General features: G+C 48.6%; 2 protein-coding genes across 7 annotated transcripts in view; both read right to left on the bottom strand.

Annotated features, from left to right (window-relative positions):
• The window catches only part of ltbp1 (latent transforming growth factor beta binding protein 1), a 106,519-nt gene extending 91,176 nt beyond the window's left edge, over positions 1-15,343 (bottom strand). For all 6 annotated transcript variants that reach the window (XM_036546327.1, XM_036546326.1, XM_036546328.1 and 3 more), the window contains exons 1-3: positions 14,643-15,343; positions 13,562-13,632; positions 5,473-5,800 (exon numbers count right to left, since the gene is read on the bottom strand). In XM_036546327.1, coding sequence (XP_036402220.1) covers positions 5,473-5,800; positions 13,562-13,632; positions 14,643-15,001 — 758 coding nt within the window. In that variant the 5' untranslated portion in view covers positions 15,002-15,343. The remainder of the gene's footprint in view (positions 1-5,472; positions 5,801-13,561; positions 13,633-14,642) is intronic.
• Positions 15,344-19,019: 3,676 nt separating this feature from the next.
• ttc27 (tetratricopeptide repeat domain 27) overlaps positions 19,020-25,469 on the bottom strand; it is an 89,683-nt gene continuing 83,233 nt past the window's right edge. Inside the window, exons 17-20 of the mRNA XM_036547503.1 lie at positions 23,760-23,957; positions 22,797-22,908; positions 20,474-20,574; positions 19,020-20,030 (exon numbers count right to left, since the gene is read on the bottom strand). Coding sequence (XP_036403396.1) covers positions 19,911-20,030; positions 20,474-20,574; positions 22,797-22,908; positions 23,760-23,957 — 531 coding nt within the window. The 3' untranslated portion in view covers positions 19,020-19,910. The remainder of the gene's footprint in view (positions 20,031-20,473; positions 20,575-22,796; positions 22,909-23,759; positions 23,958-25,469) is intronic.

Here is a 25,469-nt window from a genome sequence, read left to right on the forward strand (position 1 = left end):
TGGGAGGCATCTGGCTGTACTGCGGCAAGAGACTGACACACTCGCTGTCTCTCTCTCACCCCATCGGTCTTGGCTCTGTGGGGAGAGCCAACACCAGAGCCCAGATCACGCAGGTGTACTTAACTTCAAAAGGCTCTGAGAGCAGACCAGCACAGCTTCCTCCTGCCCCCAGCCCAGGGACGTGGACATGATTCATGGGATGTGGAATAGCGGGGAGGAAGCAAAGTGCTGTAAAGATCAAGAGGTCAATCCCCCCCTATCTGTAAAGAGGCTGAACAGCATTAAACATCATACCCACAGAGGGAGCGGCGAGGCCAGGTACGCAGAGTGACAAAGCACAGCCCTGTTACAATCTGGCTTCCACTTTAATCCGAAAGGCTCTATCGCAGCGGGAAAATGTATAAGATCGTTACCCAGTAAAATAAATAAAAAGGTAGCTACTGGGGATAAGCTTTAAATCTGCTTGAGCAAGGACTCAGAGGAGGTGGAGAGAGAGTGTGTGTGTCTGTGTCTGTGAGAGAGAGAGAGAGAGAGAGAAAGAGAGTGAGAGAGAAGTTATAAACATGAGATCCTATTCCAGTCTCAACAAAATATCTGGCAAGGCCGCGTGCCCTGGCAGAGGGCTGTGTAATTAAAGGGAGAAAAAAAAAAAAAAAAAACGAGAGAGATTTTTACATTTCACGGCATTTAAAGGAATGGTTTAAGAGACCCCGGCAGGCTGAAATATCAGAGCGGGATCTTGCTTATTTTCACATAAACAGATCGCTGACGGGTGAACCTGTGCAGTCTCTGCCGTCTCTGGCCACGCTCAGACACGCCCCCCCCAGGGGAACTGACACACTTAATTCAACCACACTGAACCCAATGAACTAAAACAGAGAGCCTCCGTATTCCCGCCGCACTACCGCGCGCACCGGGAGGGGTTTCTCCAGTTTGTCAGCGCTCTGTGCAGCCCAGGAGTCGGCCCACATCCTCACCGATTATTTCAGCTATCTGGCCTGATGAGGAATTTTGACGACACACTATAAAACGAGTAAATTACCGGTGTTGTCTGCCGATGAGCATCAGAGAGAGAGAGAGAGAGAGAGAGAGGGGGAGAGAGAGAGATAGAGATGGTCCAGATTGAGGAAAATAAAAAAGGAACTGGAGCCAGCTGGAGGCTTGTGGGGCCCAGGCGACGAGCCGCTCAGATGCCCTGTTCCTCCGCATTTGCCCCTCTACACTTACCCCCCTCTATGCTAACATTTTTCCCAAACACAGAGACAAGCCGCCACCTGCAGCCTGCGGCCTGCGGGTCCCGTGTAAGTCCTGGGTATGACAGGGACCGCAGCAGCGTGCCAGAGAAATCCTCATTTGGGTGGGGGACGGGGGGGGGGGGGGGAATCACGTACACACACTGTAAAATTCAGTGGAAGCAGAGGCTGCCCCTGGGCGAGCTGACACTTGTGGCTCAGCAAAATGAGCTCCCATCTGAGTCACGGTCCAGCCCCCCCTCCACAGGTGTTGGAGGTGAGAGTGTTTTTTCCCCCACCTCATCAGGCGGGCGGAGAGAGGACCCCTCAGGCATGGAATTTGGGGAAGGGAAAAAGGAACAAAAGTTACTGGGAGTGAACGCATGTCGGGATATCCCAGCCCCCTGGGGCTGGCTGAGGGGTGGTGGGTAAGGGGGTGAGGTCAGAGCCTGACTAACTGCAGATGTGGAGCAGGACTCCAAGGTTGGAAACGGTGAAAGTGCACATTTGCGTGGGAGGGTGACATAGGTCCTTAGTGTTCCTCCTAGAAGTCCTCAGTCAGATTGTTCAACCCCAGCACCCCCCCCCTGCCCACAAACACTGACTTTACTCTGGCCCTTGAGATGTTTTCCTAGCCTGTCATGAGGTCAGACCACTAAAACCACAGGGGTTCATCTGACAAATTACCAGAGCTGTACCCTGGGACCTCACAGGCCATCACACACTCCGGGGGGAGGGAGGGAGGCAGGAGTTGTGTCCCAGATGAGCTGGTTCCTGAGACAGGCAGAATTCTTCCTGCAGACTACCTTTTCTCAAATTTTATACGTGCTATAATGGCATCTATGGCGGCTCCATTAAAAAACTAAACCCAGGGACAGTGTTTAACTGAACAAACCTCCAACTAAATGCTTTTTCAGATGATGAGCATCCAACACATTCTCATTTTTCAGAAACACTGTCCAGATGACCCTTAAGTACTTCCATCCTTTTGAGAGCACAGGCAGAGGATTACACGAAGGCTATGGACAGTGATGAAATCTCTAGGTAAATCTAGGTAGGAAATCTCTCGCTCTGTGCTCAAACTGGCCTCCTGAGGTGTAACGGGACGGGCGCTGAGGGGATGCTGTGGGAACGTTGCGGAGACTATGGAGAACGGTGGCCTGGGGAACAAAGACCAGTACACTCAGCCACCTGCACTGCGCCCCTTTTCTTCCAACCCCCTCACTCAGAGTGTGCTTCTCTCTCTGTGAGCAAATGGAGTAAAAACAAAGAAGGCCCGTAATTTCCCCTGACAGCGCAGAGGGGCTTGTGTTGGCCCCCGGTACGACCAGTAGCGTTCCTCATGTCTCCCCCGGCCTGGATCAGGTTCTCCCTCGCCGCGCACATGTTCTTTTTCAGCTGCAAATCTCCACGCACCCCAACTCTTTCCCCCCTCCCCCGACCCCTCTCCATGGCTCTGACTGGCTAGCCCAGGCTGGACCAGGTGGCTGCTAGCCTCTACTCTGGTGTCCAACCCCAGACCAGGTCGTCTAAGCCCGGGTTCAGTGAACCGTCATGTCGGAGGTCTCTTGGGAGGCGTCCCAGAGGCACAGCACTTGCTAGGCATTTAGTGCTGGGGTCTATTGCAGCAACCTGAAACAACAACCCCAAGGTGGCGTTCAATGTGGAAACATGTAGAACAGATGAGCATGGGCTCATCACAATAATGACGACTGTACTGTCTGAGTATTTATGTAATGTATTATAAATGATGCATTTGAATTCACGCACATGAGGAACACTTTCATTGGACCACGTGGCTATAGTGTGGCAAGGTGGCAGATTTCATCTTGAGGACAGCGGATGCAGACAAAGTCTGCAAATATCATGAACATTAGGAAGACACATTGTGTGTGAACCTGAAGTGTCTTGCAGCTTTAAGTTTAACCAGACAGAGTAAACAGGCAGTTAAATCCAGACAGCTAGCACCTTTTCCACAGCTGCAAGCTCACCCTTCCCATAGTCCTCCGGAAGTGTAGGGCATAACTTGTCAAGAGAAGCCCTGTGTGCCCTCCTTCAGTGCCACAATCCTATGTCAACTACCACTCATGAAGTGGAATGAATTGTATTTCCCTTGTGTAGCTAGTGACATAAGAACTTCTCAGCAATGGAAGAAAACAAAGTACTCAATAGGACTCTTGTGTCTTTTGGTAATGACCAAAAAAGACAAATGTCATACAAAAAGACAAATGTCAATATCGACTCCTTGTGGAGCCGTTTAAGAAACAGGCAGAGAGTCAAGTTGAAAACAAGTGGACCACTATCTGAGGGCCGTCACCTGCCGCCTGCCATTATATTTGGGGAAAATAATTCATGCCATTTGACCTCACCAGCTGAACCATACTGACAGCCATTACAGTAACATTAACCTGTCCCTGGGGTGATTTATGCACCGGGCTAAAGTGATGGAGAGAAGCACTTCTGCTCGGCAGCGTAAATGCGGCCCCTCGCTCCAAACCGCGCGGCTCCCATTCCTCAAAAAGCAATCTCTCAATGGCTGCCGTTTCCACGTCGCCAGAGTGGCAGCTTGGTCGTTAAACTTTATCCCCTGATTTGTCTTCCGCTGCCTTGACCTGCGACCACTTTTCCGAATGTTCTTTTCCGGGGGGGGGGGGATTCAAATCGGACAAAGAAACTGAGATGGGAGGATGAAAATATGATCCATCCTCGATTGAGGGGTGTGGGGTGTGGACAGAGGGGTTAACAGGGAGCGAAGCAGGCAGAGGAACCAGGGTCTGGTCTGTTTGTCTGGGTCCCGTGGAATTCTGGGAATTCTGAGGTCACTGAAGCAAAGCAGATCCCTTGAACCCAACCCCATCCCCACTCAAGAGGGCCTCTGTCTTCGGCAGCCCCCGTATTCATCCAGACGCAACAGCTCCCCCAAACCGTGATCACATCAATCTCATCTTCACTCGAACCAGCTGTGGCACGCTATAGAACTGCTCCGATAAATGATGATGGACCTGGGGGTTAACCCCTTTTTTCCAACAAGATATCCAGTAACCTATTCTCCAATTTTTTCACTTGTTGATGAAGGACAGCTAAACAATTCTCTACCCACAAAGAATCACCCCACTGGAAACTACACAGCTTTGAAGGGTTAAGATCTGGTAGCAATTACACTGCCTGAACAACACATAAAACTCCCAATGTTTTACAGAGAATTCCCTAGCAGCATGTAAAATATGTTAATAAACTTTTTTTAAACATCATTCATCAATATCAAAAATGCACACCTGATGCCAACATTCTTGAGCCCAAATAAAGGTAATTCTGTATGTTTCTGTCAGCACCTTACCCCACTTTCGAGAGAGACACAGATTTATTTTAAGTCTGCGTTCACTCCAGCTAGGACTGACAAGGTGACAGATTTTCACCGTGTCCAATACGATTGTGAACATTTAGCCATCGAATGTAATGGAAGGCAAAATATAGGCGCGGGCCAACCGCACAAGAGAACTAACACCGCTTAGAGTTTGCTATAAAAAAAGTATTCCAAGTTGTTTTACCTGTCAGTTTGACTGACGTTAATATAGGGATGGTTTAAAATAACAGGGGAAAATAAAACAGACCTCAACAGGAAACAATGCAGACAGGAGGAGGAAAGAGGTGAAGGTCAAAGGGCACAGCACAGCTCTCAGAAAGAGCCGCTATGGAGCTTGACTCTGGAAGTGTTCAATGTTGGCTGACCCTGGAAGTGTTCAATGGCAGCTGACCACGGAAGTGCTCAATGTCAGCAAACCCAGGTCGTCAGCTGGGGGTCTTTCTCTCCTCTCAGTGGCGGAAGGGGCTTTGTGTGATTAATTTCAGCTGAACACCAGAGAGCAGCAGGAGATTTGCCTCAAGGTGAGGATTATTTCTACTCTTTACAAGGAAGGGAACAAGACCAACAAGAGCCCCGGCTGCAGGTTGATTGAATCAGCATTTCCAATAAGTCCACAGTCTTGGAGAAAGAGAGGAAGGAGTCCATGAGTAAAAGAAAATGCAGCTGTAATACACATGAAATTATGCACTAATGACTCAAATAGCCCAGCACAAAAAGACCTCTTATTAGTAACAGTTTTGTTCCGAGGTGGGGGCCTGAATCTTGACAAAGAGGAGAAACATGCAATGAAGCTCATGACGCAGAGTGCCGTCTGGACCTGCTGTGATTGGTTGGGACTTACTGTTGCTGGACCTGCTGTGATTGGTTGGGACTTACTGTTGCTGGACCGGCTGGGGCCGGATGACGTGGGGGGGCTGCTTCACGCTCAGGGTCATCTGCGGCCCCTTACTGCCGGGGGGCGGGGCGTGGCCCTGAATGGTGCCTTGAGGGATGGCCTGCTGGGGGATGGGGCGCTGGGGCACCACCGCTTGTCCATTGGTCTGGCCGTTGGTCTGGCCGGTGGTCTGGCCGTTGCCTGACACGGGCGGGTTGAGTGAGGGCACGGTCTTGTGCTCACAGGTCTTGCCACTGGATCCCGGCTTGCAGACGCAATGCTGGGGCTTCAGGCACATCCCGCCATTCTGGCACTGAGGCAGGCAGTTTGCTGCAACACAAAGTGGAAAACAGTAGTATACTTACAAACACATACACACACACAAACACACACATACACACACACTCCCATTAACACACAAACAAATACCAACAAACATGTGCATGTACAGACATACTCCCGCACAAGAAAACATTCTCTGTTCCACATCCACGTCCACACACACACACACGCAGGGATGCTAAAAACCCTCCAACTGACCCTTGGCAGTTTTCAAAAAGCTGCAATTTTAATACGTTCACTGAACAAACAGGAGAAGGGGGGACTTTAAGTACCGGTGAGTTATTACTCTAAAAACCATACAGCAAACACAGTTGTAAAATCCTTGCCTGGAAACATTTTGCTTGACCGTCCTCTCTCCTAGCAAGCGCACAGCACTGCCATTTTCTCTGGGTGGACCCTCAGCGTAAAACCTACGAGCTGCGCTGAAACACGTGAAGCAGTTGAAAGGCACGGCCTGTGTTTAGGGCCTATCCCCTTACAGCTCCACAGCCTGCGACCGCATCTCTTCCCCTGGACATCATTAGCTGCCAATATAAACACCACCACCATGGTTCCCTGCATAGCAAATGACTCCCCCATCAGAGAGTAGAAAGTCTGACAGTAATTTACTCCGGCGAGCCCTGCAATCAATTACAGCGCTCAAGAAAGCGATGACATCACATGTCGTAGGTTAGGGCATCAGAAAGCGGACACGGGGGCCTTGGGTCTTTATGGGAGGCTGGCAGGTAGCCTGTAATTACAGCAGGCTCTGCTGAGCAGCAAAGGCCGGCACTGTCATTCTTCAACTACAAAGTCTGCCTCGCGGCCATAGTGGCCAACATACACACACACAGACACACACACACACACACACACACACACACACAATCCCCCAGCTCAAGTCCTTTTTCCTGTCATAACTGAAGGGGAGCATATCAAATGCAGCTCCCCTCCAGACAGGAAGCAGCATCATGCAGGGCTGTACCACTCAAGAACCCTAAGTAGGGGGCACACACTCATTAGCTCCTTTGATTTCTGACACGTATTCATCACTGAAACTATGACGTCAAGGCATGAGCAAGGGGGGATTTGGCATTGAGGGGGGCTGAGGGGCAAAACCACTGGGAGAATTCCAGTCAAGCACTCTGAAGCAAGGCTCCTCCAAGCTGCACCAATAAAACGTGACCAGCACAGGGGGCACTTACATGCTGACCACCGCATGGCCCCGTATCCAACATATTAGAGGCTGACCGCATCACTGATTACATCACCGTGTCCATGAGGGGAGCTCTGTTCATTCTTCTGTATTTTCGCACCATTATTTTCCACCAAGTCACACGGGGCTTTGCTTTCTTTTCCAAACGCCGCGAAAATAGGCTTTCGCACCTTACTGGACCTCTGTGTGCCCCTGCCATCTGTTTTATGAATAGTCCCCTCTTACAGCGAGTATGGGGCTGGCCCCGCACACAACCGAGCGCTGTTCCGCGGCGAGGGCTCGGCTGAAATAATGCCGGTTTAACCGTCCACAAGAGAGGCAAGTAAATCACTCGGCCTGACGCTGAATTCGACGAGGCCGCCTCGGATTGCTCGGAGGGGCAGCAGAAAAGCCAGGGAGGCCTTGACGCACATCGGGGGCCAAGTCAAAACCTACGGGTAGGTTGTGAACGTGGGCACATGCGCGTGCGCCTGTGCATGCGCGCTTTCTCGTGCCCTCCGGGTGTCGCCTCCGAGTCTTCCTGGCGAAACGGAGTGGGGACGCCCCCACATACGGCCGGGGCGAGAGAACGCGCAGACACGCCGGCGCGGCATACGGCCGCTGCAGATGTTTCTATAATTGAGAGGGAGGCCGCAAATGAGGCAGAAACATAGTATTATGGAATGTGCCATTAGGTTTATCGCCTCCAGGCCCCGGATTGCCTCCCGATAACAGGATTATTAGGGGAACTTATCAAGCCCGTCCGCACCCCCCCCCCCCTCACTCCCCACCTCCCACCCCCCCGACGGCTTGGCAGGCCTCGGTAATGAGATGTGCCTGGTGGCTGATCTTATCTGCCACCTGCCCTGCACGGTGTGCCCTATCTGTGGTTCAGGTGCGCTAAAGTGTCCCGCTCAATATCAGATTCGAGGAAACCAGGCCTCTGTATCGATGTCGGCTTATCTCGAATGACTGCTTTTGAAAAGGAAAGAAAAGGGAAAGAAAGCCAGGCGCGTTAGAAGTATTCTAAGGTGACCGTGCAGGGTTCATCCCAGGCTACACTTGGGCTTGTGAGCAGTCGGGTGCGTAACGGTGTGACAGTTAAATAGAATTATTTGCTGACTGCTGCCTGCTGACAGTGAGTGACTAGTAATTGTACATTGTTAGCTACGTAACTGTTTATTGTAAGGTACCTATGTTGCTCTGGAAAAGAGCGTTCGCAAAGTGAATGTAGTGACAGTCATTCCTTCTAATACATTCCTACATTTTCTTCTATTTAAAAGCAAGTCCGCAGCTGTAATGGAACAGCACCTGGCCTTCTGCCGACTGCTGCACAGGGGTCTGCAGATCACTGGACCTTACTGTAGTCTGCTATTTGTACTGTAGTCTGCAATATTGTTGAAGGAGCATGCAGTATCACCACTGTAGCAACGTTCTACCATCTACTGTGTTGCTTTTCATGTATACTGTTGTGAACACATGTATACTACCGTGTGCTTTTGCGTGAGATCATCGGTTATGCTCTCTCTACCCCTTTCACCCCCAACTTCAAAATCCCTAATTATATTACATTATATTTGATATATAATATTAGACCCATCTCACCACAACATCTTCTGCATTGCAAATATGGGGCATAGCAAATGTAGTCCTCTGATTGCAATCCTCACACACAATGCCAACCATGACCTTTTTATCAGACTACAAATCCCATGGTGCACCAGCTGAATGTAGGAGTATGCGATGATAGGGGCATCTCCCTGATACCATCTGAGGGATTCAGGGCAATGAAGAAGGGCATTTGATATGCAGATAAATAGCAATAAGTACACTCCTGCCTTTGCAGGAGGGGACCCTATTGTAGAGACACAACATGAAGGTCAATTTCATAAGGGGTGTCACTTTCAGCTCTAGCGTCTCCTTTCAAAGCAAGTAAACCCTAGCAGGATGGCCAAGCTGAAGCCTTAAGGGAATTCCACAGTCTTCCTGAAGCTCCCGGTTCGACTGAGACGGCACCGTGACACAAGAGACAGTCTCCGCTTCACCAGGAACCAGCAGCGGCATACCGAGCACCCACGCTCCCCTCCTCCCGAAAGGAGCTTCACATGTTTAAGAATGTACAGATTAGCAGATTGCTCACGGGAATATTACTTTACCCTCAAAGCAAATAAACACGGAGCTCCGATTCTTCTTTCTCTCTCTCTCTTTTTTTCTCCCCTCGAGCTCCAGAAAAAGCAGCCGCTTAGGCGTGCTCTCCTGCACTTGGCGAGATGCCGCGATCGAGGAGAAATGCGCGGTATGCATGCATACAGAAAAGACCCCGAGACTAAACACATTTCTGAGGGCCCTGCGTTACCAAAAAGAAAAAAAAAAAGAAATTTGGAACCTAAAGCTGGGATACGAGCCCTGCCATAGGGAATGGGGCTGATGTTACCGAAAGACAAAGAAACAGTAAAAAGAGACAGTAAATGGAGGGGAAAAAATAATGAGCTTCTCTTTTTTTCCACATCCCTGCCAAGGCCGACAACCCACATTGTATTGAGTGAGCCGGGTGTATACAGTCACTGTACACTCCAGCCACACTAAGGAATCAAATGAGCTGTTTGAATGCTCAGAATAGGCAATTTAAGTGCCCTTTTCAGAGCCAGCCACATTAAGACTTGTCTGTAGAGGCCTTGGACTGCTCAGTGCCGGTGAATGGCACGCCGTTGCCCGGCAGAGAGGACGAGCTCATTAAAGTCGGAGAATCCCTGAGTGCCTCTGACTTTAAGCGGAATACAAAGGCCCTCTTTGTGGCCCTATCTTCATCAGGGCTGGCAGCGCCGCGTCCACCGCGCCACATGCTGTTGTTTAGGATGCACGGGGGCGCGGAGAACACTGGGCTCCATCACATTCTCCCCATCCCCGCGGCAGGGGCTCCTAAGTTTGTGCATTCTAGCGGCGCTCCGAGAGAAACCTTCGTGAAAATTTCCTCCGCTCTGCTGCACAGCGCAGCCCCTGAAGCCAGGGAAATATTTTCATGTTCTGTTTTGTCTGGCCCAGTCGCCTTCCTCGGGCCGCTCTCCGTAAGAAAGAGAAAGCTGGGCAAGTTTTCAACACATGCGATTACCAACCGCCACCACGCTCCGGACAGCCCCCCCACCTCCACACCCACCCAATTTCAATAAAAGCTGGAGCAGGGATCACGCGGGAATTAGCTTTATGGTTTCCATGACACACTGGGCCTTTCAGCTGAGTGAAAAACCACCAAAATGAACTGCTCCGCCCTTAAATTCAATTAGCACTTGTCATTTCACTCTGTAAGGGCTGAAAAAGCATGAAATACTTCGAATGCTTCCTCTTAATTGCAATCAAATAAGTGGATTAGGGGACAGAATGGGGTCTGTCGTTCCGAGGAGTGTTCAGGCGACCCAATCACATGCACTGGCCTGGCGTTACCCCTCGATGCTAAAAGACATTTTTTTTTCTGTCTTCACAGAAACAATCTGTGAGAGGGTGACTCAATTCGAGAAGTTGAAACATTGTTCTGTGTGTTTCAGTCACTGTCATAGCAGTGGAATATGGCCAGGGTTTTACAAGTACATTAAATGAAGTGGGGGGGGGGGGGGGGGGGGGGATTTTGGCTATTAGGCCCATTATGTCCCCCTTTTAAAGTATCAGATTTAACATGTTCTCCATCACTGTCACATATCGCCGTTTGGTTTCCTCTGAAATGCCCATAATGGAGGCTTGAATCGTTCCACATGCCCACAGCCCCGGGCCTGCATTGTGTGCCGCTTTCAGGGGCCCCCGTCCAACAGCTCTGTCCTTCACAAGGAAAAGAAAGAGAAAGTTTCAGGGTTCCAATCCGGACACTGCAAAATTAAAAATGGGTTTGAATGACAGGCTAAAAAGAGCTTTATGCACGGTGAGGGCCGGTCATGTGTAAAGGCGGGCCAGAACAAACAGAATTTATTTCTATTAAGGAACCTTTTGTTAGTGTTTTCTGGGTGAGGAGCGCGAGGGGGATGGGGGGTGGAGGGGGGGTGCTGGAAATCAAACTCCATTGAACATTTAGCAAGTGAATTACAACCCGGGCCGTCTTCCGTGACAAGAAAGGTGGAGAAAGCAAAGAGCTGATCCCAAAAAATAAATTGAGCAAAAGATATATAGGAAGATGGAGACCGATCCATAAAAGTCAGGCGCTGACTCCCGCACAGGAATGAGTGATAATCGTATTTTCTCATATAGGAAAAACTATGCACTATAAAATTGATGAAAAAAAAATCTAAAGTGTGTGTGTCTTGCTTGCCCGAGACGATCCATCAGCTGCTATGACATTCAATACCCATTGAGTATTTGCTTAGTTGTCAGAGGAAAAAGGGCTGTCATTTCACCCAGTTCATTGCAATAAATTAAGGTAAACCTCCCCAAAAAACTTCTGCATCACAAAAGACAATAGTCTGCCATTATTATACCGTATGACCTGTACACACTAGGGCACACATTAAACAGTGTGGTAAAAATATTTTGCATCCTCTATAATTGTTGGAAGAAAGGTTTTTGTTCTACATGGTGGCACTACTGTTCTACTGTTAATAAAGATCAGTGAATGGGGGTACAATGCAGAGGGTCTCTGGTTGCCATGGTCATTTGTAAGTACAGTAATAAAGGTTGCTCCAGTATTTCTTCTAATAACTACAAAGGACTCCTTGGATCTGACGACCCCAAAGAGTTAGTGAGGGGTGGACAGCCCTTTTCCCAGAGAGTATTTATTGGTGTTTCCACATAATTAACCACCAAAAATGAACTATGGCAACTATGGTGTTATTATCAGGATGCAGTGTTTGAAAGTGCCCAAACTCCTGCCTTCGAGGCTATGGTGGCTGTTTCTCACACGACACGCTCTTTTTCAGGGCATCTCCCCCACACACGCTGAGTGCAGATTTATTTATGTATTTACTCTAATACTAAACAAATTCCGATTCATCTTTCACTTCCACTGCCTGAAATAGACCGTGTTCATGACAACTGATGGGGGTCAATCAAAGCCCCTCTGACAAAAATAAAGACCCTGACGCTGAAGGCATGCTTGGAATTGGTTCCCGTCCAAGTCCAGCGAAGCGTTTCCCTTGCCCATGTCAACAAAACCTCTCTCCAGCATGCACGTCTGCACCAGCCCCCCTCCCCGCGCGATCGCGCTGCCAGCTCCCAAGCCTTCCCTGCTGTCTCTGCACACACGCACAGGGGGAACAGGGACGGTGAGAAAACAAGTGAAGACAATGGAGAAGAGCTCTCCCAGAAAACACAGTGGCCTCAGATCCTAGGACTAACAGTACCGTCCCTCAACACACGAGCAGAAGGACAGGAGGGGGAACATTTGCACATTTGCCGGCGCACCAGTAACAAAAAGCGAATATCCCTCAACAGACACTCAAAAGAACCATAGTGTGTTGTGTATGTGTGTGTGGAGGGGTGCACATTTTGCCTATTAAATATATGAAACCAGAGGTCCGAGACAAAAACGTAACCCCTCGATCCCCAGGAGGTCTATCAGACTTAATGTGGAGAATTGTCTGTTTCTTATATAATGCGTTGGCTAGCCTTGCGGTGAATAAGAAAGCACTCCCCCGGCCAAGCTGAAAGTTATACACTCAAACCAGTTTATGTATTCCTGGCTGTGCAGAGATCCCGTGTAACAGCACCATTCCCGTGACTCAGCTACATGCACCACTGACAGACATGTCATCGGTCACAAGTGGGCAAAGTTACTGCCAGGTGTGAGTTAGATATAAAACTACCATAAAAAATGTGCAGTTCTCATATCTGTCAGTCACAATACTGGACAGATCCTTTTGAAACGTGTCCATAGTGTACAAGCACAGAAATTAGGTTCCATTAAAAAATCTGGGGTTTTCTGAATGCATTACAAGCCTGGTTACACTGAGTAATCCTAACAATATCATTAACACTGTTGCTGTTGCCATCGGGGTTGTTTCAAGAACATGAATATGAGGTACAAATTACAAGTGCTTTAACCCAGCCAGATTTTGAAGTAGACTAATAATAAGACCACAAAACATCCCACCCCACAAAACATGACTATCATACCCTGGCAATGGGAATGCAAATACATACCAAATCACAAATCGGATCATCTCTGAATCAAATCTGGCTTCCAGTTTAAGTGAAAGCACAGCAGTAAAAGACAGTGCTGTTTAATTTACAGGCTAGAAATTTAGAGATACGAAAGGAGCATGTACATGCTCAAGAGATCATACAAGAAAGCTTGTCAGCACAACGGAACACCAACGTTGGACCGACTTTTAACAATGTTAGCATTATCGATACGGTTCATTTTCGACATTCTGGGACTCTTTCTCACGGGTGACACTTTCTCGCAGGTGACATTTTACTGGAGCCATCTGGATTAAGATGTTTGCCCCCCCCCCCCCTCCCAGACACTTGAACCCCAGGGCTCTTTGGGATACCGGTACCCCAGATCACTGCCCCACACACGCACACACTTGCGGCACTCTTGAGAGCACGAGCGAGTGCTGCGCGAGCGTGCAACTAGCGCTGCGGTCCATACTCACGCTTTGTGCACCTCTGCGATCCCGGGGCCTTGCTCCATCCTTGACAGCACTGCCCTCCACAGACATTCACCCTGTAACAACACCCAGAGAGAGAGAACTGTCACGGACACGGACACCCATGCGGGGCCACCATCACGCAACGACGGCCGGCCTGCAGCGTGGCTTACCCACCGACACCTCCGTCCGCGTCACGGGCATCTCGGGCGCTCTGGCTGTTTGTTTTGTCACGGAGGCGAAATAAAGAGCTTGCTTCAGGAACCCCTGGTCGCAGCTGGGAGTATGGGAATTCGTAACGACACTTGCATAGCAAAAATGGGGCCCTTTGAGTTGTGTTTTAAAACCCCGGAGGGTCGAGGGGGTTGCAGTGAACTCTTGGGAAATTTGACTCTTGTACCCGGTAATATTAGTGACTGGTTGTGATTCATGAAACCCTACGTGAAGCAATAGTGCATCTTACTGAAATCCCTTGTAACCCGAAACTTGAACGAAACAAGCAATTAGGGTTTATTAGGAATTGCAGTTATGTTCTCTTGTAGAGGTAAATGTGGTCTCGAGCCCCTGTACCCTACCTGCTGTAAATGTTCGGTTAATGTTTATCATTAAACAATCTGCAACGTAAAGTGGATAATAGATTCATGCACGTTTTTGGCAAATAAACGACCGCAAACCATGTAACTACCTCTAATGTAACCATAATTTATGTTTAGTCTGTTTTCTTTCGCACAAGAGTACAGAAGAGCCTTTTAAGTTTTGTTTATTCCGATTCACTTTAATGGCAGGGCTTACTGTGGTAGCTGCGTCGTGCAATTGCCATTTTCCCCAACTCTTGGAATAGTTTGGAGAAAAGTTGTCCAAGGTAACTCGTACGTCACTATGATGAAGCTCAGTGACTGTCGGCAATTTTTAGGCGCATGTGAACCGTCTCATCACAGAAGCAGGTGATAGACACCTATCTATAGGGAAAATTGACATCCCAATACACAATACCTAAACTACAGTTTGTCGCGGCAAAGCGTGCGATTATCACTTTACTGTCCACCAACTTTTGCAATCACCCAGAGGCGCTACCGTGTCTTCTTACCCAGAAATTTTGATTTGGTGCGCGCCGGGGTGACTCGTGTGCCGAAGCTGTAGCTGCTGCTGTTGCGTGAACTGGCTGGCCTGGCGGTGCTGCACGCTTGTTTTCACCGGATTCCCCATCCTTCGGGTCCGAACTTGGCCGCCGAAGCTGGCAGTGAGCTCCACATTGTACGTGCGAGGCTGTCCGGCGGACCCAGAACGGGACGAAATCGAACTCACGTGCACCCTGTCCGTACCGCTCGGCCCCGGCTGCAACACGTAGTATCTCCTAAATCCACTCTGCTCCGTGGACGTGAACGCCGGCGATACGAAGAACCCTATAGAAAGTAAAAGGTTCCATCTGATCCAAGCCATATCCATTCAGTATCCGAGTTTAGGAAATACTTCAGAGATTCGAAACAGTAAAAAAGAAGTAGCTGCTTCCTTGCAGAAATCCAGATGTTTTCTTCTGGTGTGTTGTCCGTATCAGAAAATCTGCAAAAACTACTTTATCGCAAGTGAAAATGTTCTATCGCTATGTCCCTGAGCGGATTCATTTATTCAGCGCCTCTCAGACCAAAAACAAACTATGGGGGATACTAAAGTTGTATCCAATAAAATAGAAAATGTAAAGAAAATAAAACTTTACTGGCTTAAAAGCACGACTTTATCACAAAGCGGGGTAAGGGGGAGGTGAACAGCAGATGTTACAGCTGCTCAAGCTACGACTGTGCGGTACTTTAGCCTGCAGATGAGATTGAAAACTCTTTAAAAAGTTTCACTGTGCAAGGGCAGGAGTTAGTGTCAGAACTGAACAGCCAATCTCCGGCAGACATGACGTCAGGAATGGGACGCTTATTGGAACACACATGCGGGGCTGAACCCTAAAGTTTAACTTTAGAGTGGATGAAATCCTAGCAACGGTGAGACGAAGGGGCAATGCGCTCTTTAAAACTAAGTCTATTTGTTTATGTCGCCGATAAGAGGCGGTGTATAAATTACTTTGCATTTCTTCAACGAGTTACTTCTACAAGATGTATCGTTTTGGGACAGTAAAACAGCTCGGTTAAAACCTGAAATAACAAAAGTATTGTTATTGAGCCATATTTGTGACCGGTGTATTATATTGTAACATTATGCACATTGGCATAAGTCTGCTCTTTCATTATTCTAAGTACACGCTGTCATTGAGCTTAAATGTCAAACATGATATCAAGTCCATCCTTATTTTAGCGACGCTGCAGCACGTTCAGGTGAGAAATAAATCAAATGCCATCATAAAACCAGGTTGGGTTTATATGCAAACTGCCCATCATTGTCCAACAAAAATCATATTAACACTTTGACCAAGGGCAGGGCAGTACGCATTCTTTTTTATGCTTCCAACGGTCTCAGTTTACTATAAAGTCATTGTCTTCCTACATGTAGGTGTAGAGTTACCAGTGGTTCCTGTGTAAATTTCTTAGGAGTGACTCATTGTACCTTTCAAAGCTGCGTAGCCCCTCACACCAGTGGAACTCCATTCAGGACAGGTATTAGTGAAAGCATGGACTCGACACGTGTCTACACTCCTGTCAATCAAATGGAACAGGGGCCTTGTAAAGCCCACTTTCGTTTTTTGGGTAACTGTTACCTGGAAGAACTCTTCTTCCACTGTGAAAAACGTATGTATATATAGGTGTCTGCAATTTAACTGTAGATAAAACCATATGTGTGACCCCCCTCCATCCCTTGCATTCAACACACAACCGTGATTGTAACCAGATCTCTGATGCCGCGCTGGTATCCGAAAAAGGACAGGGATAGTGAGAAGAGTGACATAATGAGTTTTTCGAGACACTGCGGTAATGAGATGAAATCAGCGATGATTCAGCGGTAAACGGGAGACCCTAGGACGGGTTAACATCACTTGGGGCAGCTGTGATGCATTTCTGTGGTTGCCCATTAAAAGGAAAGAGTCTGCTTTCACTGCCAGCACCATTAACACACCCCCTGAAAATGACTCATCAAAAAAACCCATCTGGGAAATAGCACAGACTCAAAACATGTCTTGGATTTGTTGTGGAAAACACTTTTTCCTAGCCATTATCTTTAAAGGTACGTGCTCAATTGGTGTGTCACATTTTACAAATCACACCGATACGGTCATTGCGCTCCATAAACATAAACCGTGATTAGTGTTCGGTTTGATGACACAGCTATGTACAAAGCACTGAGGTTTCTGAAACGTTTTGCGAGGCTACATTTAAGGTCACTTCAGCGAAAAAAAAGTTTTACGAATCTAGCCTCCTTATTGAGATCTCAAGAAGGGTGCAAATTGTCTCACGGCCCCGGTGAAGAAACAATCTACTTGCAAGCAAGGAGTGTCCAGAATCGATTAACACCGGCTCTTTTGTCTCGGCTGTTTTCACTTCATCACCGAAAGCTTTCAAGATGTACCGGAGTAATAGTCCTCAGGAATGTTTAGACCGCTTCATTCAAACACCGAAATTGAAATCGCTCCTTCGGGGGGCAGGAAAGAGTTGAAGAAAACGCTTTCAGGAAGGGGAGCGATTTGTCAAAGCAAGCACAGCAATGAGCGTGACTGAAGCGTGGGCACGGTGGAGGTATCAGCCCCCCCTCCTGACTGCTTCCTAACGCAGGGAGAAGTGAGATGGGTTTTAACGCAATGCGAGGCCGACATCACCCTCAGGCTCTTCAGAAGCCTCCCCTGCAGTTTTTTAACCCTACTTTGATGACACACGTATCAGAGTGCACGTATGTACAGACGGCGTGCATGTGAAAGTGGAGGTGCACACAGTCCCTCTGGGCGCTGGGTTTTTTTTTTTGCATCTGTGGTAGTTCGGGCCTAGAGGCAGCCATTTCCTGGAACGGCTCTCTCCGCACTTCCTCAGACTTGCAGATACCCGCGAGGTCTTCGAAAAGATTAAGGACAAAGGGCAGCCGGTCATAATTACTCCAAAACGTCATTTATGGACACCGCTATTAAAACCGAATCTCCCTGTAAGGTCATCCGAGCAAGCACTTTCAACTGCGTTCGACTGACACTGAGGCACATAAGGACGTCTGCCTCACTCGCACCAGCCTGTTGTCGGTGACGATGTGACAACATCCTCATAAAGTTGTGCTGGACATGTGGCGCTGGGGCTGTTACCAGCAAATGAAGCAATTGTTTTGTGGCAATTACATCACAGCTCATCTGGGATTCATGAATGAAGCGCATTGAATCCATAATGGAAACCCAATGGATACATAAATATAACATAAATCAAGCAGCCTTTTGATGTTCATCCTGAATACATCTGAGTATTACTTTCAGCACGACCACCCTCCGAGTGTCAATTTGGTGAAGTGAAGTTCATCTTGGGAAACTATGCCACCTCCTGAGAATGGGAGTGGTCAGTATCAGTGTTAATCAGTGTTTTTTTGGCTGTTTAATATCATTTTTCTCAGGACTGCTGAAAAATAATTGTGCTGAACAAGGTATTGTTACATTTATTCCTCTAATTGGTATATTCCATTATTGCAGGCTGGCAAAAAAGTAAAAAGGACACAAAACAATTCTGAATGTTCGATGTTATTGGAGACTTCAATGAGGAAAACATTGACATGGTTACATTACGGAACCACAGAAGGGAGGTGCTAGTCATAGAAAGTGCAGCAATACAGGCACATCATATTACTCATCCTGCAGCGGCATGATAAATCGTGTTATTTGAAAGGGATTGAAAAGAAGACAAAATAATAGCATTTACATAAGAAGAGTTGTGCCCTCAGTGGCCTCTGTGGAGAAAAAAAAACCCTTGTGTCCTTCTTAGTGTTAAACCACTAAAGATCAACCTTTGCAAATCTCCAGCCAAACGTAGCCTTTTACAGAAGCCAACCCTGCCTTCTGCATTACCCTTGAGCTAGAGGCAGGGCCGGGAAGATGAAACGGCTCCACGGGTTAAGAAATACAAAAGAGGAGGGGGCGGGGGGGGGACACCATCTCTATAAAAACAAGCACAATAAAACAAAGTGTCCCAGAGGTCAATTTCCTTTGGGAAAGGAACACGGAGAGGGAGCGTTCTGGAATCCTCCATCAAGCCACGGGGCAGGCGGCACTGGGGCTTCTCCATCACCCCCGCTCCCACGCGGCGGCCCGAGAGATGCCTCCACGGCTCAGCGCCCGTCTGGTGACGGATGCCCCCGCGCCACACCGCGGCACTCTCCCCTGTAGACCCTTTACATTCTTCATGACCAGGAGGCGACGGCCGCACCACTGCCACACACAGGGAGGACTCTTTTGCGTGGGTGCGTGTGTGTGTGTGTGTATGGGGAGCAATGCAGCATAGTGGTAAGAGGCAGGGCTAGTAACCAAAAGGCTGTTGGTTTGATTCCCTGCTGGGGCGCTGCTGTTGTACCCTTGGCCAAGGCACTGAACCCACATTGTCCTCAGTAAATATACAACTGTATAAACGGATAATATTGTAAGTCGGTCTGCATAAAAGCGTTTGCTAAATGACAATAATGTAAAGTGGTGGGTGTTTTGTATGTTTGATCATGTGCCGTTACCAGGAGCGTGGTCTTACTGTTTACTCAGTGTATCCACTACGACATTTCCTGATACATTACAATGGGGAATGCCTCACCTATAATGATGCAATTAAAAAAAAATAACACTGTGTTATTAACCATTTCAGAATTACAAAAGTGTTATTACATTTTAAATAACACTGACACACACCTGTTTGTTATCATAGTTATCAAGGTAACACATTGTAGTTATCAAGTTAAGGTGTAATTTACTTCAAAATTTTTACAGTAATATCAGCAAAAAGCAAATATTAAACTATTGCAGTTCATGATAGGTATATGTAAGGTAAACAGTAACAACACACTTGTGCATTGCACTGACAGTCGATCCTTTGTGGTGTATGACATGAAGGTTTTGTACTAGTTTTCTACACATGTAGAAACTGTAGAGGGAAATACATAATGAGCTTTTGAGTTACAGCACTCAGTCAGAGATTACGGTCACATTTACAAATGTGTCGAAATACCGCTTAGAATATTAACAGCACATCAGCACTTCTGCAGTCAGCGTGTGACATATGACCTCACCACCAGAAACAACACTTGGTGGCCATCTTATTTGGCTTTTTGGTATGCATTTAATCCATGATGCATCATGTTTGAATGTCTAACAGGGACGGGTCAGGGTGCTGGGTGCTGCCCGTGGTTGGCGGTTTTGTTGGTGAGAGTTCATTCTGTCTTGTTTTTGGCGACCCTTCTGCACGGGCCTGCTCCATCACTGACTGCGGAGCTGGCTGCTGAGGTCCTGCATCTCGGTGATCAGCTGCTCCAGGGTTCTGACATCATCGGCCAGGTCGCCGTGGAGCTCCCCCGTGGCAACATCAGTGTACAGTTGCTAGGGGGAGAGGGAAAGACGGCCAAGGATTAGTGTCACACATTTCGAAAGGAGCCAACACTAAATCTGCTTTACTACTTTCACCAGTAGAAAAATAAGCCTGAACAAAAATGTGTTAAGCGTGCAAAGTTGTTAATTTCTCAATCATTACTGAGTTTTAGGTTAAACACATCCAGCCACAGCTTCTATAGTTTACATGAGGCCAATAACATAGCTGTGATCTTATTCTTTTCAGTAATTGAGATCGTAAAATGTTAGACATGCATAATTCCCCATTACTGTGTACTGTAGAATTGCCAACAAGGCAGCGTCCATTGCCACATCATAGGCTGCTGTCATTAAAGACAAAGGGCTATAAGAAATAGTCTCAGCGCAGTCACAGAGCAGTGTCACAGCGCAGTGGAGGAAGCCAGCCGGGGAGGGGTGCTGCCAGGAGGGCCCACCTTGGCTTTGGAGGCCAGGCTACGCAGGCTGAGGCGGGTGGAGGACAGCACCTGCGCCGCCTCCTGGGGGTTGCTCTTGCTCCTGCTGCAGCTGATGGAGACTGTAACAGAGAGGAAGAGGGGGTGGGGGGGGGGGGGGGGGGGGGGACATTGCCTCATTAACCACAGGCCCACCAATGGGTGGCACGGGGGGAGGGACGAGCATGGTCAAGGAGGTCAGCTGGGAGCCGCTCATCCGGCTCGCACGCCCCCGGGTCCAGGGCGGCCGGCGGAGGCGGCGGCTCTCTTCAGCTGCTCCGACCTCGGGGCTCCCCGGTTTCCATGGTTACAAGCGAGATTGAAATGGCAGACAAGAACATTCGTCCAAAAAAATAAAAAAAATCTGAAGCTGACCTTTTTAATTATTATTATGCAATTATGCAACAGGCATCTAATCAGAGGTTGACATGTACAATGTTCTGGAAGAAACCATATTTTTCTACATGGAAGCATCAATCAAACAGTTTGATGAAAGCTCTGTCAGTGTCCGATAAAAGACACCAAAGGTCCAGTGTCCATACAGGGATGAACATTAACTATAAGATGTCCTGAGGCTGAGACAAGCGGTGGAGGGCGGGGGGGATAGTCGCATCTCTCTGTCTCTCTTGCAGTCGAGCTCGCTAATGACTGTTATGTCCAGGGGTCATTTGTCTCATGCTGTGAGTAATGTTAGGCGTGAACCTCTTGCTTAAGCTGCTACACCCCTTCCCTGAGATATCCACACTATTAACGCATCAATAATCAGATGGTAACCTTTTCACAATGGTCCCTTAATCATTTCCAAAGCAACTGTGGGGCTACCTGATTGAAAATGATAAAGATGTAATTTATCAAGCATTACCACATACTTACATAATAATTACAGAAATCAATCCAGACTCAGGAAAAACTTGATAACCCACATTCTTTTTTTTAATTTACCTCCCCCCCATGAAGTCATAGGACACAAGACAACATCTTTGGGAAGCAACTCCATTACTGAGCTGGAAAACACAGACCTAGGAATGCAGTAATAAAGACTCTTCCCAGGATTCAAAGAGATTTTCCACAAACAAGAACTTACAAAAAAAAAAACAGCCTGGGTGTTATCGATTTTTTTTCCACAGGACACATTTCATATCCTACAACACAGAAATAATACATAAAAGACCTGTCCTTTCATTCAGGACAGCACACAAACATCGAGTATGCTCTTGCACCCCGTGGTGAAGGGGGGTATAACAACCGAGGCTTTTTTTTTCCCCCGCCCTGGCAAAAACCTTCATCTTCATTCCGTGCTGCAGAAGGGAAATGCGAGGCAGGCTGCTGGCCGCTTCCTGTGCCGCGGACGAGCACGGTCCCGCACCGTCTCCGCACCTCGTCAGCAGGAAAGGTCAAGGCGGGATGATTTATGGACAAGCGCCTCTCTCTGGCTCACCCCCTCCTTCTGGCACTGTGGATTCGGCTGCCGGCCCCACGAAGGGGATTACAGCAGAATTGAACGGAGGGGTGGGGTGGGGAGGGGGGGGGGGGGGGGGGGGGGGGGGCTGTGTAAGTTCCGATACATTAGCTAGGCTCGCCCGCTTTATAAATCATTAAGATCAACGGCGCTTTCGTGTTGCGCTGAAGGACGAAGGGGTGGCGGAGGTGGCGGGATTCGTTCCCAGAGTGTCCGCGTGTGTAATGGGCCCGGGGGGGGGGGTGTTATTATGTGACCCGCGTGCTGATCAGTCGCCGTGACGCTGCCACCGCCGCCACTGGAAGCCACTCTGCAGTAGAATTGCTATTCCGTCACCATGCGGCCCGGCCCGATCCATGTTTAATTCAACACGTCGTCCTTGGTAATGAAAAACCGGGCTGCTCTCAAGATTAACAACTTTACAGGCCGCTCTCATTGGACGTTCTCCCGAATCCCCCCCTCGCTGCCCCCACCTCTGGTAGGAGCAAAGTGATTGCATCAAAATCGCTCCCCCGGACAGGGCAGCGAGAAGCTAACGCCTGTTCATCTTCTGTTCCGTTTCCTTTATCTCCAATCCATCACCCTCCGTAGTGTGTCCTCACACAAAGGGCTCTGAGGAGGCAGCGCTCCTGTGATGGAGTGTCCGTGTACATGCACACGCACCCCCTCCTGCCTCCCCAGCAAATGTGTGTAACACAGTGGGGACACAACTGTCAGGGGATAAGAGTGTGTATTTGACATCATGGAGACACACCACTGTAACGCGATATGCGGGTGTGTGTGACATCATAGGGACACACCACTGTAAGGGGATAGGAGCGTGTGTGACACACAGCTGGGACTCACCATTGGCCAACTCGATGGCTCTCTTCAGAATGTCCCTGAAGGTCCCCGTGTCTTTCTCCCAGCCGCTGGCCTGCGTCTCACACCGATGTGCCTTAGCCAAAAACTGCACCGCCTGGGGAACACACACAAACACAGAACACCGGTCACAAAGACGAACCCACACTCTCATGACACTATGCTGCCCCGAAGGCAAAGATCCTCAGAACATTCATGCCCTTGTCCATGAAGCATATATATCACCGTTTGCATTCAATTCAACTACTGCCTTTTTAACTTCCATAAAGGAGTACACCACATCAGAACCCCAGAAATAACAGGAAACAAACATTACCTGTATTAGTAACTCAACAACCAAATCCCTGAAGAATTTTTTTTTGTTCTAAACTTGGACATTTTGTATGAATTAAAAAGATATCCTTAATATGGCACGTGTGACCACCTTTAGTTATAGACAATTTGCTCATCTAGACTGGTCACTCACTTGACCCACAAAGACCTGAGGGCCTCCCCTGACAGCTACACATAAAGAGGCTTCCTTGGCGTGATGCATTGTGGTAATTGAGAGATTGGGAAAGGCTCCTACTCCACAGTAACCACTGAGGATAACCTAGATTGTCATGGACACATTCATAGCGGGAGGAGGCTGAAAAATGGCATGTCAACACTTAAGTTCAGAGGTTGCAACTCACACTTAAGACTTGATTAAAGAACAGCTTTATCAACACACCATTACATATGCAGTTAATACCTGGGAACAATCGATCACAAGTGAGCACGTGCTGTGACAAGAAATGAATCAAAGCCATGCTAGCTATGACCAGCTATCAGTTATTAATGATCCTATAAATAGCTCACCTAATGTAAGCCAAGCTCATTAAAAAAGTCCCTGTTTCCACTGTGTGCTCTATATCTCATCTCCCACATTTGTATATGAATTTGCTCTGATTAAAAGTGTGCGCTGACTTTGTCGTTGTCCTCCGGGTTCTCGCTGCGCCCGTCGCCGTAGAGTCGGGCGTACTGCCTCCAGACGCGGGCCTCAGAGCTGACCCGGGAGGTGACCCGGCCGAAGAGCTCCTGCAGCTTGGCCCGCAGGGCGGACGCCTGCTCCCCTCGGCTGTCCGCCAGCTTCTCCACCACTGCCCGCACCAGGATCTCCAGCACCTGCAGCACAGAGGCACGGTGTGAGACAGGCGTTTCCACAGGCCTCGCCCTCTACAGAGCCTCCCACAGGTTTACAGCGAAGACGGGCTCCTCCCATTGGCTAACCCCCACAGACTCCCTTTCCTTTAGCCAACCGCAATTACAGACTCTCGTTCCTATTGGCGGCTGGCGGCTGACTCTCTCCCGTGGTTACAACACGGTGTCCCACACTCCGTTGGACGCCATTACACATTCGCTATCCGCCGTCACAGGCAACGGGTCCCATTTGAGGGGGACGCTCTTCCATGAAAGTTCCATTTTCGCTGGGGGGTTCAATTTCACACCACACTTGAGAGAGCGCGTGTGCTCCCCCCCCCCCCCCCCCCCCCCGACTGCGGTATGTGTGGCGGTGACTGTTAAAAGCTCAAATGACTGTTTAGAATTCATTTAGGCTACTATGCAATTATGAAATGAATAGCTTCACAAAGTCGCGCACGGCTTACAACGCAATTAAAAGAACACGGAAACAGCTGGCCGCAAAAGTAGGGCAACGTAGGATTTTAGAGCCTTTTTTTTTGGAGAGGGCGGTTAGACAGAATATATCCAATAGTCTCTGTGCTGGGTTAAATTTCCAGCTCACTGTGCCGAAAACAAGACATGGGAGCAGAGAGACACATATGTGTTCCATAAAACAACAAGGCCGAGACGACAGAGATGATATCATAGGGAGACATCTCGGAGGGCCCTCCATGTGCAACACTAAAACCCAGGAAGTGGCGCAGCATTCAGAGCCTCATCCTGTCTGTCCAGGGGAATGTTATTTATGAAGCCCTCATGCACCACTCAGAATACTAACGCCGGTCTGAGCGGGCTCAGAGGAGACTGCAGGAAAACCCGCTGGGGCAACAGGAGGAGGAGGAGGAGGAGGAGGTGGTGGTGGTGGTGGGGGGGTGGCATGTGGATTCACCCCCCCGCCCTCCTCCTTTGTGCCTGTGTGTGGGGGGCCTGGTTCCCAGAAGTCAGCAGGGCCCAGTCCCTTTGAAGACAGCCTAACAAGCGTGAGGCCTGTTAGCGAACAGCTTGAAACGCAGGTGTCTGCGGGCGGCCCCTTTCTTAGGTTTCGATTGTTTACAGGAAACATTCTGTTGGGGCTGGACTTCAGGCGGCACTGTACCTGATCCAGCTTCAAGGACAAAGGTCTGAGGTACAAGCAGACTGAAGTAGCAGGTTAACTCGGAGGGTAACCTTCTCTCCCCCCAGCCTAGGAGCAGTGCATGCTTACTTTAACAGCGGTTGGCTTGGGTCGCAAGTATGAGAGAATGTCTCCTGACAGAAGTACACCGACAGTAACTTCAGATTATTTCACTGTGACCTGAACTGATCTGGTGCCCTCAACAAAGAACAGGTTGTAACATTCAATGACAACGGAGCACGAGAAGTCCCGCTCATTCCATGGGACCAAAAAGAGCTCCGAAAATCTAAAAAGCAGAGAGCAGCTTTGACTGGAATTCATGTGGTTAATGATTACTTTCA

This window comes from Megalops cyprinoides, chromosome 15 (genome assembly GCF_013368585.1).
Source record: "Megalops cyprinoides isolate fMegCyp1 chromosome 15, fMegCyp1.pri, whole genome shotgun sequence".
Classification (NCBI taxonomy): domain Eukaryota; kingdom Metazoa; phylum Chordata; class Actinopteri; order Elopiformes; family Megalopidae; genus Megalops; species Megalops cyprinoides.